At 45.9% G+C, this 15,815-nt stretch overlaps 1 protein-coding gene across 1 annotated transcript in view; it reads right to left on the minus strand.

Annotated features, from left to right (window-relative positions):
- The window catches only part of Kdm7a (lysine demethylase 7A), a 77,509-nt gene extending 64,119 nt beyond the window's left edge, over positions 1-13,390 (minus strand). The window contains exon 1 of the mRNA XM_042677285.1: positions 13,056-13,390. Within this exon, the coding sequence (XP_042533219.1) occupies positions 13,056-13,249 (194 nt within the window). The 5' untranslated portion in view covers positions 13,250-13,390. The remainder of the gene's footprint in view (positions 1-13,055) is intronic.
- Between the last annotated feature and the right edge of the window lie 2,425 nt (positions 13,391-15,815).

A 15,815-nucleotide genomic window follows, 5' to 3' on the forward strand; every position in this document is an offset into this window, starting at 1 on the left:
TCTTAAGTTCAACTACTCACAGGGACTTTTCTGCCAGGGCTGGTTTTGAACTGTGATCCTCAGATCTCAGCCTCCTAAGTAGCTTCGATTACAAGCATGAGCCACTTGCACCCAGCTAAGAATTTTATTAATCACAATAATACAAAATATATCTTAAGAACAATCCAAGAAATCACTCAAAATTTCTACACTGTAGCTGGGCACCAGTAGTTCACACACATAATTCTACCTACTCAGGAAGCTGACATAAGAGGATCAAAGTTCAAAACCATCTCTGGCAGAAAAGAAGATAAGATTCTTATTTCCAACTGAAAACCTGAAGTTTAGCTGTGGCTCAAGTGGTAGAATGCTAGTTTTGAGCGAAAAAGCTAAGGGACAGCAACCAGGCCCTGAGGTTCAAGCCCCAATACCTGAATATACAAAAACAAAAAATTCCACCTTGTGATTATTTATTTTATAAGTGATAATATAGAAACAGAAACTCTTGAGTTACTCCCAGGCCTGACACCATTCTCCAAATAGAAGTTATTTTCAGTGAGACTTCAATGCTAACTTTGTTGTATTAGAATGATCAGAGATTATCAGATTAAAAAAAAAAAAGAATTGTGAGATAAATCCAATTTAGAGCTCTAGTAAAGAAAAATCATAAATTTGCACAGTATATGAAGATAAACAAATCAGTATCAGAATGCTTTATTTTTCCTCTTTTGATCAACACTGTCTTTAAAACATAAATTTCAAAGTATCATTACAAATAAAAATAATTTCCAAATGTAGAGTGCTAGAAATTTAAGGACATCCAATGTTTACCATGAATAAAGCTAAACACATACATAAATATGTAGGTAGGTGGATGTGTGTATATACTGTACCACTGTTAAGTAGAAGTGGAGAAAAAAGAAAATCTAGCTGAAGAACCTATCAATATAAGTCCAGTTAAATTATGATAAATCCACAGACTGGACTCTATGCAGCTTCATTTCCAATGAAGGAAATACATGTATATTCTGGTATGAAAAGCTCGCCTAGATCCCCTCAATTTCGGTAAATGAAAGGTACAGAAGCAGATATAGTATGACACCTTTCCTCCTAAACAAAAACTCAAAACCTTACCTAGGCAAGGCACGGGTGGCTCACACCTATAATCCTAGCTACTTAGAAGGCAGAGATATGAGGATTGGGGTTTGAAGCTAGCCTGGGCAGGAAAGTTTGAGACTTTTTTTTTTTTTTTAAATTACCCTTCTCTCATTTTCTCCCACTTTTTCCCCTCCTGACCCCCTTTCCCCTCATAAATTACAAAGTTCATCTCCAACATAGTATCTAGTGAGTATCACTGTTAAATTGGTTCACTCTTTGTCCTACCATTTCTGTGATTCTCCTTCTGTTCCCCAAATCCGATAAAAGTATATACAAGACAAAGGGTACAGAAATAAAAAAGTGAGCTGGGTGCTGGTGGCTCATGCCCATAATCCTAGCTACTCAGGAGGCTGCGATCTGAGGATCACAGTTCAAAGCCAGCCCAGTCAGGAAAGTCCTTGAGACTCTTATCTCCAATAAACCACTAGAAAACCGGAAGTGGTACTGTTGCTCAAACGGTAGAGCACTTGCCTTGAGCTGAAGAGCGCAGGGACAGCACCCAATCCCAGAGTTCAAGCCCTACGACCAACCAAAAAAAAAAAAAAAAAGAGGTTCAGGGATAGCACCCAGGCCCTGAGTTGAAGCCCCAGGACCACCAAAAAGAAAAAGAAAAAGAAAAAGAAAACAACACTTATTCTTTTTTTACTATTGGGTAAGGGGACCACAAGAAAGGGACAGCATCTTTTCAGTATCCAATTTTCTCTATTTTGTTTAAATTCTTCAAACAAGGTGCTCTTGGCTTTTTTTCCTTGGGTGTACTTACTCCTCCCATCCCCACCCTATCTCCTGGTACTAGGCATTGAACCCAGGACCTCAAGTGTGTTAGACAAGCACTCTATCACTGAATTATACCCCTAGACCTTGTATTCTGTTTTGTGTCCGGGATACACTATGTTGCCTATGCAGGCCTTGAACTCATAGGTTCAAGCAATCTCTGAAACACCAGGCATTTTGTTTTGTTTTGTTTTTAATTACTTTAATGACATGTTATGATCAAAGGAGACATGGGCCCTTTCTATATTTCTTTTTATTTCACTGAACAGTAACAAATATAACTGAGAATGCTAATGAGATAATTTAAAAAGACTAATAAGGGGGAAATGATCAAGCAATTTAATTTGGCCTCTACATAAACTGACAAAGTATCAAAGACTAGATGAAGCAAAAAATTTCTCCTTATGGAAGTACTAGCTAACAAGGATTTTGTAATTAAAACATGTTTGCAACATGTATAAAAATAAATACATGCACAAGGTTATTTGCTACAGTACTGTTTCTAATTGCAAAAATACTATAACAAGTTAAATGGCCACACATGAATTGTTGAACAGACCAATTAGATCTACACAAAGATGTACACTACAGAAGTAATGAAAAATTAAGGAAAGCTCTTCATGAACATGGTATGAGTTTCAATATGTAAGAAACTGAAAGAAAGCAGAGAAAGGGATGACACTATCCAAAAAGAAATATACTCATTACCTGACTGTAACTGTAACCTCTCTATACACTACCTTTATAACAACAATAATTAATTAATAATATGGCTAGTATATGGGAGGCCCTGAATTTAGTTCCAAAAAAGGAGGGCAGAAGTCTATAGGTATAGCTTAGTGGTAAATCATCCATGTACATAGCATTTGTGAAACCTAAATTCAATTCCCCCATGTATATATACATACATAACAGAAGATAAACCATAAAGACACTACTTACAGTCAATGAAAAGCAGGCAGGAAGAGGGCAATGAGAAAGTTGCAGGAAGGACAGAATGACATTTCTTAATATATCTTTTGTAATACTGTGAAATTTATGTAATCACTTAATCTCAATAAAAAATTATTATTTTTTTTTTTTTTGTCGGTTGTGGGGCTTGAACTCTGGGCCTGGGCGCTGTCCCTCAGCTCTTCAGCTCAAGGCGAGCGCTCTACCACTTGAGCTACAGCGCCACTTCCGGTTTTCTGGTGGTTTATTGGAGATAGGAGTCTCACGGTCTCTCCTGCCTGGGCTGGCTTTGAACCGCGATCCTCAGATCTCAGCCTCCTGAGTAGCTAGGATTACAGGCATGAGCCACCAGCGCCCGGCGTCAATAAAAAATTATTTTAAAAAATGAATCAAGAGTGATGGGGGAAGCCAGGCACCGGTGGCCATTGCCTGTAATCCTAGCTACTCAGGAGGCTGAGATCTGAGGATCGCAGTTCAAAGCCAGCCTGGGCAGGAAAGTCTGTGAGACTCCTATCTCCAATTAACCACCAGAAAACTGGAAGTGGCACTGTGGCTTAAGTGGTACAACACTCGCCTTGAGCTGAAAAGCGCAGGGACAGCCGTCCAAGCCCAGAGTTCAAGCCCCACAACCAACCAAAAAAAAAAAAAAAGTGATGGGAGAGGGAAGTGGGCGGAGAAGTAGAAGAAAAATGAGGAAGGGGTAACACTTATATTTATGTAACTGTAACCCTTCTGTATATCACCTTTACTATATATATATATATTTGTATGTCTATATATATATATATATATATATGCACATACACACCACACACACCTTTCATATAACTGACTTCTTGGAACTACAGTAATGCTTTACACACTTAAAAGATAAACCAAGAGCTGGGAAGGTGGCTCAGTGGTGGAGTGTTTGCCTTGAATGCATGAGGCGCTGGGTTTGATTCCTCAGCACCACATAAGCAGAAAAAGCCAGAAGTGGCACTGTGGCTCAAATAGTAGAGCGCTAGCCTTGAGCTGAAGAGCTGAGGGACAGCGCCCAGGCCCAGAGTTCAGGCCCCACAACCAACCAAAAAAAAAAAAAAAAAAGATAAACCAACAATTAAAAACAATCAGGATATGGAAAGGAATTTGTTTCTCACAAGGGGCTAGATTTACAGAGAATTCAACAAATAATTAAATATGTTATAGATGAATGAGAAGTTTCTCAATATTAGCAAAAGTTACTAGTAAGAAGGGAGAAGGCGCCGGGCGCTGGTGGCTCACGCCTAGAATCCTAGCTACTCAGGAGGCTGAGATCTGAGGATCGCGGTTCAAAGCCAGCCCGGGCAGGAGAGACCGTGAGACTCCTATCTCCAATAAACCACCAGAAAACCGGAAGTGGCGCTGTAGCTCAAGTGGTAGAGTGCTCGCCTTGAGCTGAAGAGCTGAGGGACAGCGCCCAGGCCCAGAGTTCAAGCCCCACGACCGACCAAAAAAAAAAAGAAGGGAGAAGGCTAAAATGAACACTATGATAATGTCTAGAATTAAAGATATCATGAAAGTTTACAGTTTTTACTATATGTGGATAACAGGTACAGATACAATACAGTTGTTTGTGAATGTATGTGTGTGCTTAGTTTATTTCCTAACTATGTCTACCGGGAAGACCTAGCAGTCATGGTCCATCTACTGCCAGATAGACCTTGATTTCTAAACACTACTCTCCAAAAAACACTACTCTCACACAAATATACACAAAAATTACCAAGTTGCTATTAAGTCATACTATAGTTAATGGGAAAGGTGTAATATTTTTATAAACAGAAAGCCAAGTAAACGATCACTACAGTAATAAAATGTGACTTCCAAAAAGAACCAACTCCTTGGTAGCTAGCAGCTGTGAGATCAGCATCCTCCAGCTGTTTCAAAGCTGTACAAATTATTTTGCAGCTTAAATTGCTGGAATCAACCAAAGCTCGGGTTGTAATCAAACTCCTCTACACCTGTTCTCTTATTTTCAGGCTCCTCACTTTGAATCTTCAAAAATAAAAGAAAATCTGAAAACTAAATTTCATAGGACATACAAGGGTAACAAGTAGTTATCAGTCTCAAATTAATGTTGTGTTTTGCTATGTTTTTCAAATTTTTTCTTTTCTTTTTTTTTTTTTTGCCACTGCTGGGGCTTGAACTCAGGGCCTAGACACTGTCCTTGAGCATCTTTTACTCAAGGCTAGCACTGTACCACTTGAGCCACAGGGCCAGCTTTTTCTGTTGATTTGGTACTAAGGAATCGAACCCAGGATTTCATGCATGCTAGGCAACCTCTCTATCACTAAGCCACATTCCCAGCCCTGTTTTTCTCTGGGATAAACTAACTGGCATTTAAAAAAAAAAAACAAGCAAAAAACTTCATGCCAGCATTGAGGATGCTGAGACAGGAGGATTACAAGTTGGAGACCAGCCTGGGCTGTGTAAGGAGACCTGGTTCCCACCCCAACCCAGAAAACAAAATGACATGCGTGATATTCAATAATCTAGCTACGTGTTTTCTTATAGGGAAATATATGTTCACTTACTAGGCTTGTGTTAACACTAAAAGACTTCATCACTAAGGGCAAATGTCTATAAATAAAATATTTGCATAATTTTAATCTTTGATTTTTGATAAATATTTGTAAGTATTCTGTCCCCAGAGAAATTATCATTTTGATATATTCACACTCAAAAATCTGATGTGTGTGTGTGTGCTAGTCTTGAGGTTTGAATTCAGGGCCTGGACAATGTCCCTGAGCTTTATTGCACAAGGATAGAGCTCTCCACTGTTCCACTTCCGTGTGTGTGTGTGTGTGTGTGTGTGTGTGTGTGTGTGTGTGTGTGTAATTGAAGTGTGTGTGTGTGTGTGTGTGTGTGTGTGTGTAATTGAAGATAAGAGTCTCTTGGACTTTCTTGCCTGAAGCTGGCTTCAAACCTTGATTCTCAGATCTAACTTCCTAAGTATCTAGGATTACAGGCGTGAGCCACCAGTGCCAAGCTAACAAAATGACTTTTAGCCGGAGGCTGGGTGGCTCACGCCTGTAATCCTAGCTACTCAGGAGGCTGAGATCTGAGGGTCGAGGTACCAAGCCAGCCAGCGCGGGTAGGAAAATCCATGAAACTTTTATCTCCAATAAACCACCAGAAAACTGGAAGTGGCGCTGTAGTTCAAGTGGTAGAGGGCTAGCCTTGAGCTGAAGAGCTGAGGGGCAGCGCTCAGGCCCAGAGTTCAAGCCCCACGACCAACCAAAAAAAAAAAAAAACAAAGCCCAGGCAGGAAAGGCCCTGAGACTCTTATCTCCAAAAAACCACTCAGAAAACCAAAGTAGCGCTGTGGCTCAAGTGGCAGAGTGCTTGCCTTGAGCTGAAGAGCTGAAGGATAGGGCCCAGACCCAGAGTTCAAGCCCAAGACCAACCAAAAAAAAAACAAAAACAAAAAAACCTTGGCCTACAAGACTGTATAATGTTTCCCCTCACTTCCCTCCAAATGGATATTCTTTTACTTCCTAGAAAATGACACACATGACCCACTCTATTAACACTGGACTTCAATTTCCTTTGCCCCCGCACTTGGTGGATATCCTTGAGTACAAAGGCCTACCATCATCACACCATATAAAAGTATCATTATGCCAGTGACTCATACCTGTAATCCTAGCTATTCAATAAGCCAAGATGGAGCTGGGAAGGTGGCTCAGTGATAGAATGCTTGTCTTGTATGCATGAGGCCCTGGGTTCAATTCCTCAGCACCACATAAACAGAAAAAGCCAGAAGTGGCCTGTGGCTCAAGTGGTAGAGCACTAGCCTTGAGCTGAAGAGCTGAGCGACAGAGCGCAGGCCCAGAGTTCAGGCCCCACGACTGACAAAAAAATAAAAAATAAAAAAAGAAGCAGCAGCTAAGATCTAAGAATCAAGGTTTGAAGCCAACTCAGTCAGGAAAGTCCATGAGAGTCTTATCTCCAAGTAACCATCAAAAAGCCAGAAGAAGAGCACTAACTAGCCTTGAGCCAAAAGATGAGGGGTAGCACCCAGGTCCTGAGTTCAAGCCCCAGGACTAGCACCAAAAAAAAAAAAATAAAGTAACATTACCACTCAGCCTCCTCTCTACAGCACTCATCACTCATTTGTCATATGTATTTGTGTCTCCCAAGTAGTGTCTCCCTAGCTAGACAATCTCAACAAAGAGCAAGAATTTTTGTTCAATGCAACATTCTCGGCAACAAGAACAGCTCACCTTTGCCATGTACCAATGGCTGATACCAGCAATCTTCCTCTCAGGAAGCTGAGAGCTGAGGATCGTGGTTCAAAGCCAGCCTAGGCAGAAAAGTAAGACTCTTTATCTCCAGTTATCCCCTCAAAAAGCCAGAAGTGGGGGCTGGGAAGGTGGCTCAGTGGTAGAGCGCTTGCCTTGCATGCGTGAGGCCCTGGGTTCTATTCCTCAGCACCACATAAGCAAAAAGAAAAAAAAAGCCAGAAGTGGTGCTGTGGCTCAAGTGGTAGGGCGCTAGCCTTGAGCTGAAGAGCTAAGGGACAGTGCCCAGGCCCAGAGTTCAGGCCCCATGACCAGACCCAAAAAAAAAAAAAAAGAAAAAGAAAAGAAAAAAGCCAGAAGTGGGGCTGTAACTCAAAGTGATAGAGTACTAGCCTTGAGCAAAGTAAGAGTTCAAGCCCTACAACGGACAAAAAAAAAAGCTCCTAATATATTACAAACTAAGTTAGTCATCATACTTAGTAATAAAACGCAGAGACAATTCCAAAATACAAAATACAAAATTTTGGGGGCTGGGAAGGTGGCTCAGTGGTAGAGTGCTTGCCTTGCATGCATGAGGCCCTGGGTTCGATTCCTCAGCACCACATAAGAAAAAAAGAAAAAAGACAGAAGTGGTGCTTTGGCTCAAGTGGTAGAGTGCTAGCCTTGAGCTGAAGAGTTGAGGGACAGCGCCCAGGCCCAGAGTTCAGGCCCCGTGATGGGACCAAAAAAAAAGCTTTTTTAACTATAAAAAAGTTTGCCTGGTGTCAGGCATCGGTGGCTCACACCTGTAATCCTAACTACCAGGAGGCTGAGATCTGAGGATCTCTGTTCAAAACCAGCCCTGGCAGGAAAGTCCATGAGAATCTTATCTCCAATTAACCAATTAACTGGCTGTGGAGCACTCCTCTGGAGCTAAATTGCTGAGGGGCACCCAGTACTAGAGTTCAAGCCCCACAGCCAAAAAAAAAAAAGATTGCCCGGTGTCCGTGGCTCATGCCTATAATCCTAGCTACTCAGGAGGCTGAGATCTGAGGATCACAGTTCAAAGCAGTAAAGTCTGAGACCCTTCTCTCCAATTAGCCACCAAAAAGACAAAAGTGGAGCTGTGATTAAAGTCGTAGATCACTAGCCTTAAACAAAAAACTCAGGCCCTGAGTGTAAGCCCAGGACCGAGGGGAGGGAAAGGGAAGAGAAGCAAAGGGGACAAGAAAAACACACTTATTTTAGTGTTAGGCTTGGGCACAAAGGCTTATGAACAGCTCCCAGGCTCTGAGTTCAAGTTCCAGGACACAAACACAAACACACAAACACACACACACACACACACACACAAGAATATGTGACTTAAAAGGCTGATGAAAGCTAAATTCTAAGAGGATCACAACAGTTTTTCTTGAGTGATCTGGAAGTACTATGGAAAGTCATACAACCTGAAGATTATAGAGGGTGTGGAATTATCAGGAAGGAACTCTATAATCTCTCTTCTACTAGGACTCACATTCCTAAACTGGAAAACCTTTCCCAGGAAAACCTTCGTCAGCCACTTGGGTATCACTTGCTTAGTAAATGTTTTGTTTGTTTTTCTTTTCCTTGCAAGAGGGAAAAAGGGTTGGAGGGACCAAAAATGGGAATTCCTGAACATCATGGATACAGCCTTGGACTTGGAAGAAGCTATTCTATTTATCCTGTAGCCTACCTGAATTAAGGAAGAACCTATTTTCCCTGTCAGAACTTAAGACAACATTTGAAATTTCCAGACGTCATAAACTCAAGGCACAGAAAACCAAATTTAAGCCCCAATTCAGTTATTCCCAAATCTTAAGAGCTGTTTTACTTATCAAGAAATTATCCAGACATGTTTTTTGGAGGAGAGTGAGGAGAGGGGCACACAAATGGACCAAGGGAAGATGAGCAAATGTAGTCATTATATTCAATGTACATTATATAAATAAAGAACTATGTAACTTCAGGATAGTTATGGGAGGGGGGAAATAGGAGAAAACGATGGAAGGGGATGACACTACTCAAGAAGCATTGTACTCACAGCCTGACATGAAATTATGACCTCTCTGTACAACTACTTAATTGTATCCAACCTCTTACCCTCCTCTGCATATGGCTTATTTCTGGAAAGCAAGGAAATCTGACAGTAAGGATTAAAGGTATGTTTTTCCTTTATGGGTCAATTCTCATAGAAGCAAATATGTAATCATTAATACAATAGAAAATTTGCTATGTTCAAAAAAATCACTTATGTACAATAAAATATTAAAATCACATGGTACAAAAAATACTAGTTAGTATGCAAAGTTCCGGTGACTCACACTGGTAGCTGCTAGCTACTCAGGAGGCAGAGAGCTAGAAGATCTTGGTTCAAAACCAGCCCAGGGGGCTGGGAAGGTGGCTCAGTGGTAGAGCACTTGCCTTGCATGCATGAGGCCCTGGGTTCGATTCCTCAGCACCACATAAGCAAAAAAAAAAAAAAAAAAAACCAGCCCAGGCAGAAAAGTTCTTGAGTCTGCCTCCAAAGTAGCTGACAAAAAGCAGAGCCGGAGGCCTACCTCAAGAGGTAGAACACCAACAGAGCAACTAAGCCCCTGTGAGTACAAGGCTCTGAATTCAAACCCTAAAACTGCCAGTAAATAAATACTGATTATAAGGAAAATTTGTATTCTAAGTTACCAATGCTTCGTTCAAAATCAAAACTTACTAAAAAGATACTACTTTTAAGCCAGCACTGGTGTAATCCTAACTACTCAGGAGACTGAGATCTGAGAATCACAGTTTCAAGCCAGCTGGGGCAGAAAAGTATGTGAGACTTATCGCCAATTAGTTATCAAAAGAGCTGGAAATGTAGCTGTGGCTCAAGAGATAAGAGCACTAGTTTTGAGCAAACAAGCTCAGGAAAAGGAATAGTAGCCCTAAGCAAGGCCAGCTCACAAAAATAAGATATTACCTTTGTAAAGCAGTACCACTAAACTTTCCAACTTTTAACAACAGAATCACATTAAAGTCTCAAGAATTGATGGTTAAAAAGACCCTGGGCTCAAAAACAGTACAATCACTTCTGCAACTGTTACACATGGGCTAGGAATGTGGTTTAGTGGTAGAATGCTCTTCTAGCATGCATGAAGCTCTGGGTTCGATTCCTCAGTACCACCTAAACAGAAAAAGCCAGAAGTAGTAGAGTGTTAACCTTGAGCAAAAACTCAGGGACAGTGCTCAGGCCCCGAGTTCAAGCCCCAGGGACTGGCAAAAACAAGTTACACGTATTTGTGGTAAAACACAGTTGATGCTTGTTTTGTTTCTGTAACTCCTTCACATATACCCTTCTTTTTTTTTTTTTGGGTCCGGTCGTGGGGCCTGAACTCTGGGCCTGGGCGCTGTCCCTCAGCTCTTCAGCTCAAGGCTAGCGCTCTACCACTTGAGCCACAGCGCCACTTCCGGCTTTTTTCTTTTTTCTTATGTGGTGCTGAGGAATCGAACCCAGGGCCTCTGGCATGCAAGGCAAGCGCTCTACCACTGAGCCAACTTCCCAGCCACATATACCCTTCTTTATTTCCTCTTCAACTTCTCCAATCTAGAAATCTGTACTTAAATGTATCACAAAATTCTCCAGAAAATATTTGAAGTTTTTCATGGCTTTAATATTAAGCTACCTAAAGCAAGAAAAAAAAAAAAATCTAGTTTAAAATTTGCTAACCTGGGCTGGGAAGGTGGCTCAGTGGTAGAGCGCTTGCCCAGGCCCAGAGTTCAGGCCCCACGACTGGACCCAAAAAATAAATAAATAAATAAAATTTGCTAACCTATCAAATTCTCCACATTGCACAATAGAGCAGACTGCATAAAAATTAGTTCTCTGAAAATAAACATTTATAAACTTAATTCTCGATGATCTATTTTGGTTTCTTAGAATGTTATAGGAACAGAGAAGGAATAACACTAAATAGGAAAGATATGGTTATCTTCAAATTCCACCTTTATATAGTCAAAACATAGGAAAACATCAGTTCAGACTAGTAAAAGAACTCTGGGGCTGGGAAGATGGCTCAGTGGTAGAGTGCTTGCCTTGCATGCCTGAGGCCCTGGGTTCGATTCCTCAGCACCACATAAGCAAAAAGAAAAAAGCCGGAGGTGGCGCTGTGGCTCAAGTGGTAGAGCACTAGCCTTGAGCTGAAGAGCTGAGGGACAGTGCCCAGGCCCAGAGTTCAGGCCCCACGACCGGACCCAAAAAAAAAAAAAGAACTCTGGATAATTTAAACAAGTAGCAAGGTTAAAATAATATTCCTCAATCTGTCAACCTGTTCAAGATTCCCTTTATATAAAAAGAGGACACTGGCCTCCTTTTAAAATGCTCAGTTTGTTGCTGTTGGGGGGTAGGGAGGTGTGTGTGTGTGTCTCGTTTCCGGCTGTCAGAATGGGCTAAGCTAAACACTGATTAAGGAAAACTAACTGTACTTGAAAATTAAGTAAAACTATACCTAGCCCTCAACACTGAAAGGAACCTTTAATTTAAATGGCTTTCGCTCGTCGGACCAGTAGAGGGAGACGAAGACATCTGGCCTGGTCGTGCAGTGTTTCTGTAAAATTGGGGAGGGGGAGCGGAGGCTGTATTTAAATGTCCTGCTGTCAATCAAAGGACACTTCCTACAATCACAGTCACCACACCAGCTATTACTCCCGAGCGTGCTCTCGCCCAGAGACAACACTCAACGGTGCCCAGGAAACCTGCTTCCCCGAAAGGTGACCGCAGGCTTTGCCACAACATCCAAATAAGGACTTTGGGAGCCCAACCCCAACTAGTTTCTTTGTTTAAATGCCGGCGAATCCCTCCCACGCCGGAGTCAAGAGGCTGTGGCGCCGCCCTTTATTAGCCTCACACTTTGATTACAAAACACACGAGTCGGCGGCCTGGCTGCGGAGGCGGCCCGAGCTCACAAACGTCAAACCCCAGGCGCGGTGGCGGCGGCGGCAGCGACCGAATCCCAGGACCCCGTCCGTCCGTCTGTCCGTCCCCCCCCCCCCCAACCCCGTCTCCGCACCGCCCCGAAGTTGGTTGACCGGGTGTCGCCGGCCCCCGGGCACTCGCCCGGTACTCTTTGTAAAGTTTGAGCATCGGCGCGAGGGCCCCTGGGGGGGAGGGGGGATCCGGGAGCCGTCCCCGCGGCCCCGGCCGCCGCTCTGCCCGCGCCCCCCTCCCCGGCGACGGGGGGGGGTGTGTGCGGGGTGGGCCCGCGGCCAGCCAACCTGCGCCGCCGCCGCGGCCCGGCCCCGCCGCCCCGCACCTCGCGAGCCCCGCGAGCGCCTCATCTGTTGCTCTGTTTACTCGCCCGGCCCCGCCGCGCCGCCCGCCGCCCGCCGCCGTCCCGCCGACCCCCCGTCCCACCAACCCGCGGGCCGAGGAAGTTTGATCAAGACGGGAAGGGGGCGCGACGGGACCCGCGGCGGCGGGGCGACCCGCGGCCGGCCCGGAAGCCAAGCGGGCACGGCGGCCGGCCAGGCGGGCGCAAGGGTGGACGGCGACGCGGGCCGGAGCCCCGGACGCGACGGGGCGGCGGAGACGACCCGGGCGGCGACGCGCGAGGGGCTGCGGGCCCTGCCTGCGCCCCGCCGCCGCCCCCGCCGCGCCTCCCGCCGCGTCCGCTCGCCCAGGCTCCCCCTGCCAACTTCTCCGCCCGCCCCTTTGTTCCTGTTTGTTGTGGCGACTCTTCGCCCGGGCCAGGCGAGCCCACCGGCTCCCCTCGGCAGCCGCCCCGGCAGCCGGGGGGCCCCGCGCGCCCCTCTACCCGGCCCGGAGACGAGGCACCGGGGCCCCGGGCGCAGCGCGCGGCGCGACTCGGAGGCCGAGCGGGAGGAAGGGTCGGGCGGCCGGTGGCGGCGGCGAGTCGGTGGCCGGCGGCCGGCGGCGGGGCTGAGGGGTTTATTTACCTGCCGTGGAACCAGTCCTTGCAGATATCGCATTCGATCATGAAGCGGTTCACGTCGTACGGCTGCCGGCACACACAGTACACCGGAGGGGGTGGCGGAGGTGCCGAGGCCCGGCCGGGAGCCGCCACCGACACGGCTGCCGCGGCGGCTCCAGCTGCTGCTCCCGCGGCCACCGCCGCCGCCGCTCCGGCCATCTTTAAAAAACACACACACACGCTCCCTCGCTCGCTGCTCCGCTTGCCTACAGGAGCGAGCGCAGCCGCCAGCCAGCGCCGCCTCCTGCAGCAGCCGGAGCAGCAGCCGCGGCGCGGCGGCGGCGGCGGCGGCGGCGGCGGCACCTCAGTGCGCGCGCGCTAGGCCGCGGCAGCGGAGGCGGAGGAGGCGCGCGCGACGACGCGCGAGCTGGTCCGGCTGCTTCCGGCGCTCGGCGCGGGGCCGTGCGTCGCGCGCACGTCGTCGTCGTCCTAGCGCGGCGCGCGCTCTCAGGTCCCTCCGCGAGGACGCGCGCGGCGGCGCAGGCAGCGCGGCTCGGGACGGAGGAGGGCGGCGAGAGCGTGCGAGCAGCCGGGTTTGCTCGGGAGTGAAAGCCCAGGTTGGAGGAAGTTCCTGCGGAGTGAAAAGGGGCAGACGCTGGGTTCTGAAGCGGGCAGGGAAGGAAGTTTCCGCCTGCCAGATAGGCTTCACAACCGGGGCGGGGGGGCGGAGGGGGGGGGGGAGGAGGGGAGAGGAGGGATGATGATCAATTAGCAGCCGCCCACAGATGACGGGAGATGCCGCCCCCGTGCTGCGTGGGTCCCAGCCCGAGTGACACACCACGCAACTGTGCCTTCGTAGGAATGCCTGCTGAATGCACTCCGAGTTCCCAGGGAGCCGCCAGGAAGGCGGGGTGTGGTGGAGGCGCTGTTAGGTGGAAGAGGGTTGTCCCCAAGAGGAATTCATTAATATCCGTCGCCCAAGGGGACCAACCTGGAAGTGGGGTTGGTGAAGAGAGTGAAAACACAGCGTGTCTGTAAAGAACATGACAGAGAACCTTAGGTGGGAACAGGAGGAAATTCGAAATGATTTTCTCCTGGGAAAATATTCAAGTGCATCGTATAGTACTTGATGCCTCACAGACCAGCCATAAATGTTTTTGAAGGAACTTGAGAGCCAGCGGTAAGCTGATAAACTGAAGAATAAAAGTAGCTCCCAAATACTAGAGAACTGAGACTTGGGACGAATGTTAAGGCTCTGTAGCTCGATTTCTTGCAGACATTTACATCAGTAGGAAAGCCCTGTAGCTAGCTCTGTGGATGATTTTTGGTTGGAAGTTCGTCCATCTCATGGCTCCTGGACAGAGAATTGCTGGTCTATTCTAACCTTTTTATAGCTGAGGCAAATAGGTAACTTGCCTGAAGGTTTCACAGATAAAACTGGAACTAAATCTCTATCCTGCATCCAGTCCACTTTCTGCTACATAATCATAAAAGAAAAACCTGGAAATCAAGAGTTGAAACTAACTTTAATTAACTTGAAACATGTTTCTTGTGGCGGAAAAAAAAATCATTGTAACTTCGGCATGTGTTACGAGGTATAATGGATAAGTTGGGAATGTGGCTTAGTGGTAGAGTGCTTGCCTAGCATGCATGAAGCCCTGGGTTCGATTTCTCAGTACCACATACACAGAAAAACCCAGAAGTGGTGCTGTTCCGGTGGTAGAGTGCTAGCCTTGAGTAAAAGAAGCTCAGGGGGGCTGGGAAGGTGGCTCAACGGTAGAGTGCTTTGCATGCATGAGGCCCTAGGTTCCATTCTCAGCACCACATAAGCAGAAAAAGCCAGATGTGGCGCTATGGCTCAAGTGGTAGAACATTAGCCTTGAGCTGAAGAGCTGAGAGACAGTGCCCAGGCCCCATGTCCGACCAAAAAATAAATTAAGTTAAAAAACAATCAGGGATTGTAATAGCTTCCTTAGTTTCTTCACTGTGGGTTTTTTGTTTGTTTTTGTATGTGTGTGCTAGTACTGGGGCTTGAACTCAGGGCCTGGGTCACTATCCCTTAGCTTTTTCCACTTAGAGCTGGTACCCTGTCAGTTGAGCCACATCTCTACTTACAGTATTTTTGCTGGTTAGTTAAAGATCAGATCTCAGCCTCCTGAGTAGCTAGGATCTCGGGCACTGGAGCTTGGTGTTCACTGAGGTTTAATTGGAAGCAAAAGAATGGATTTTAGCATCATGTTCAGGGGAGGAGGGGAGTACTGTCACGACAGCACTGCGTAATCTGAAGGGAGGCCCAAAAACTGTCATGTCAGTGAGTGGGGAGGACACGCATGCAGGAAGCAGCAGATATATGGTGTTCTCAGAGCCACCTGACTTTGGGATGGCAACATGGGGACAAGGGTGAACAGGGCAGCAGCAAGAGGGTAGAACTCGGAGTAATGCCACAATTTTAGTGACAAACTGCATACATCGAAATTATGTACATGGGTTTAGGTTTCACAAACTACTATCTCTGGGACAACTTCTGCTTGAATTTGAGTTTCTTTCATTTTAATAGCGATGATAAGAATATCTGCATTGTAGCACTGGGTACATTAAATGAGATAATGAATTAGTGAGCACAGGTCTTGGCACATATACCACAAAGATGCTAATTATAATTACAATAATTATTTTGTCACATGTCTATTAATAGTAATAGGACTAAGGAGCAGCCAGAAAGTTAGGATAAAGACTAGGAGAGTATTATCCCAGATCAGAGGAAGACAGAATTTAAGAAAGAAAA

The sequence above is a fragment of the Dipodomys spectabilis genome, unplaced genomic scaffold (assembly GCF_019054845.1).
Source record: "Dipodomys spectabilis isolate Male_0828 unplaced genomic scaffold, ASM1905484v1 ptg000034l, whole genome shotgun sequence".
NCBI classification, from domain to species: Eukaryota; Metazoa; Chordata; class Mammalia; order Rodentia; family Heteromyidae; genus Dipodomys; species Dipodomys spectabilis.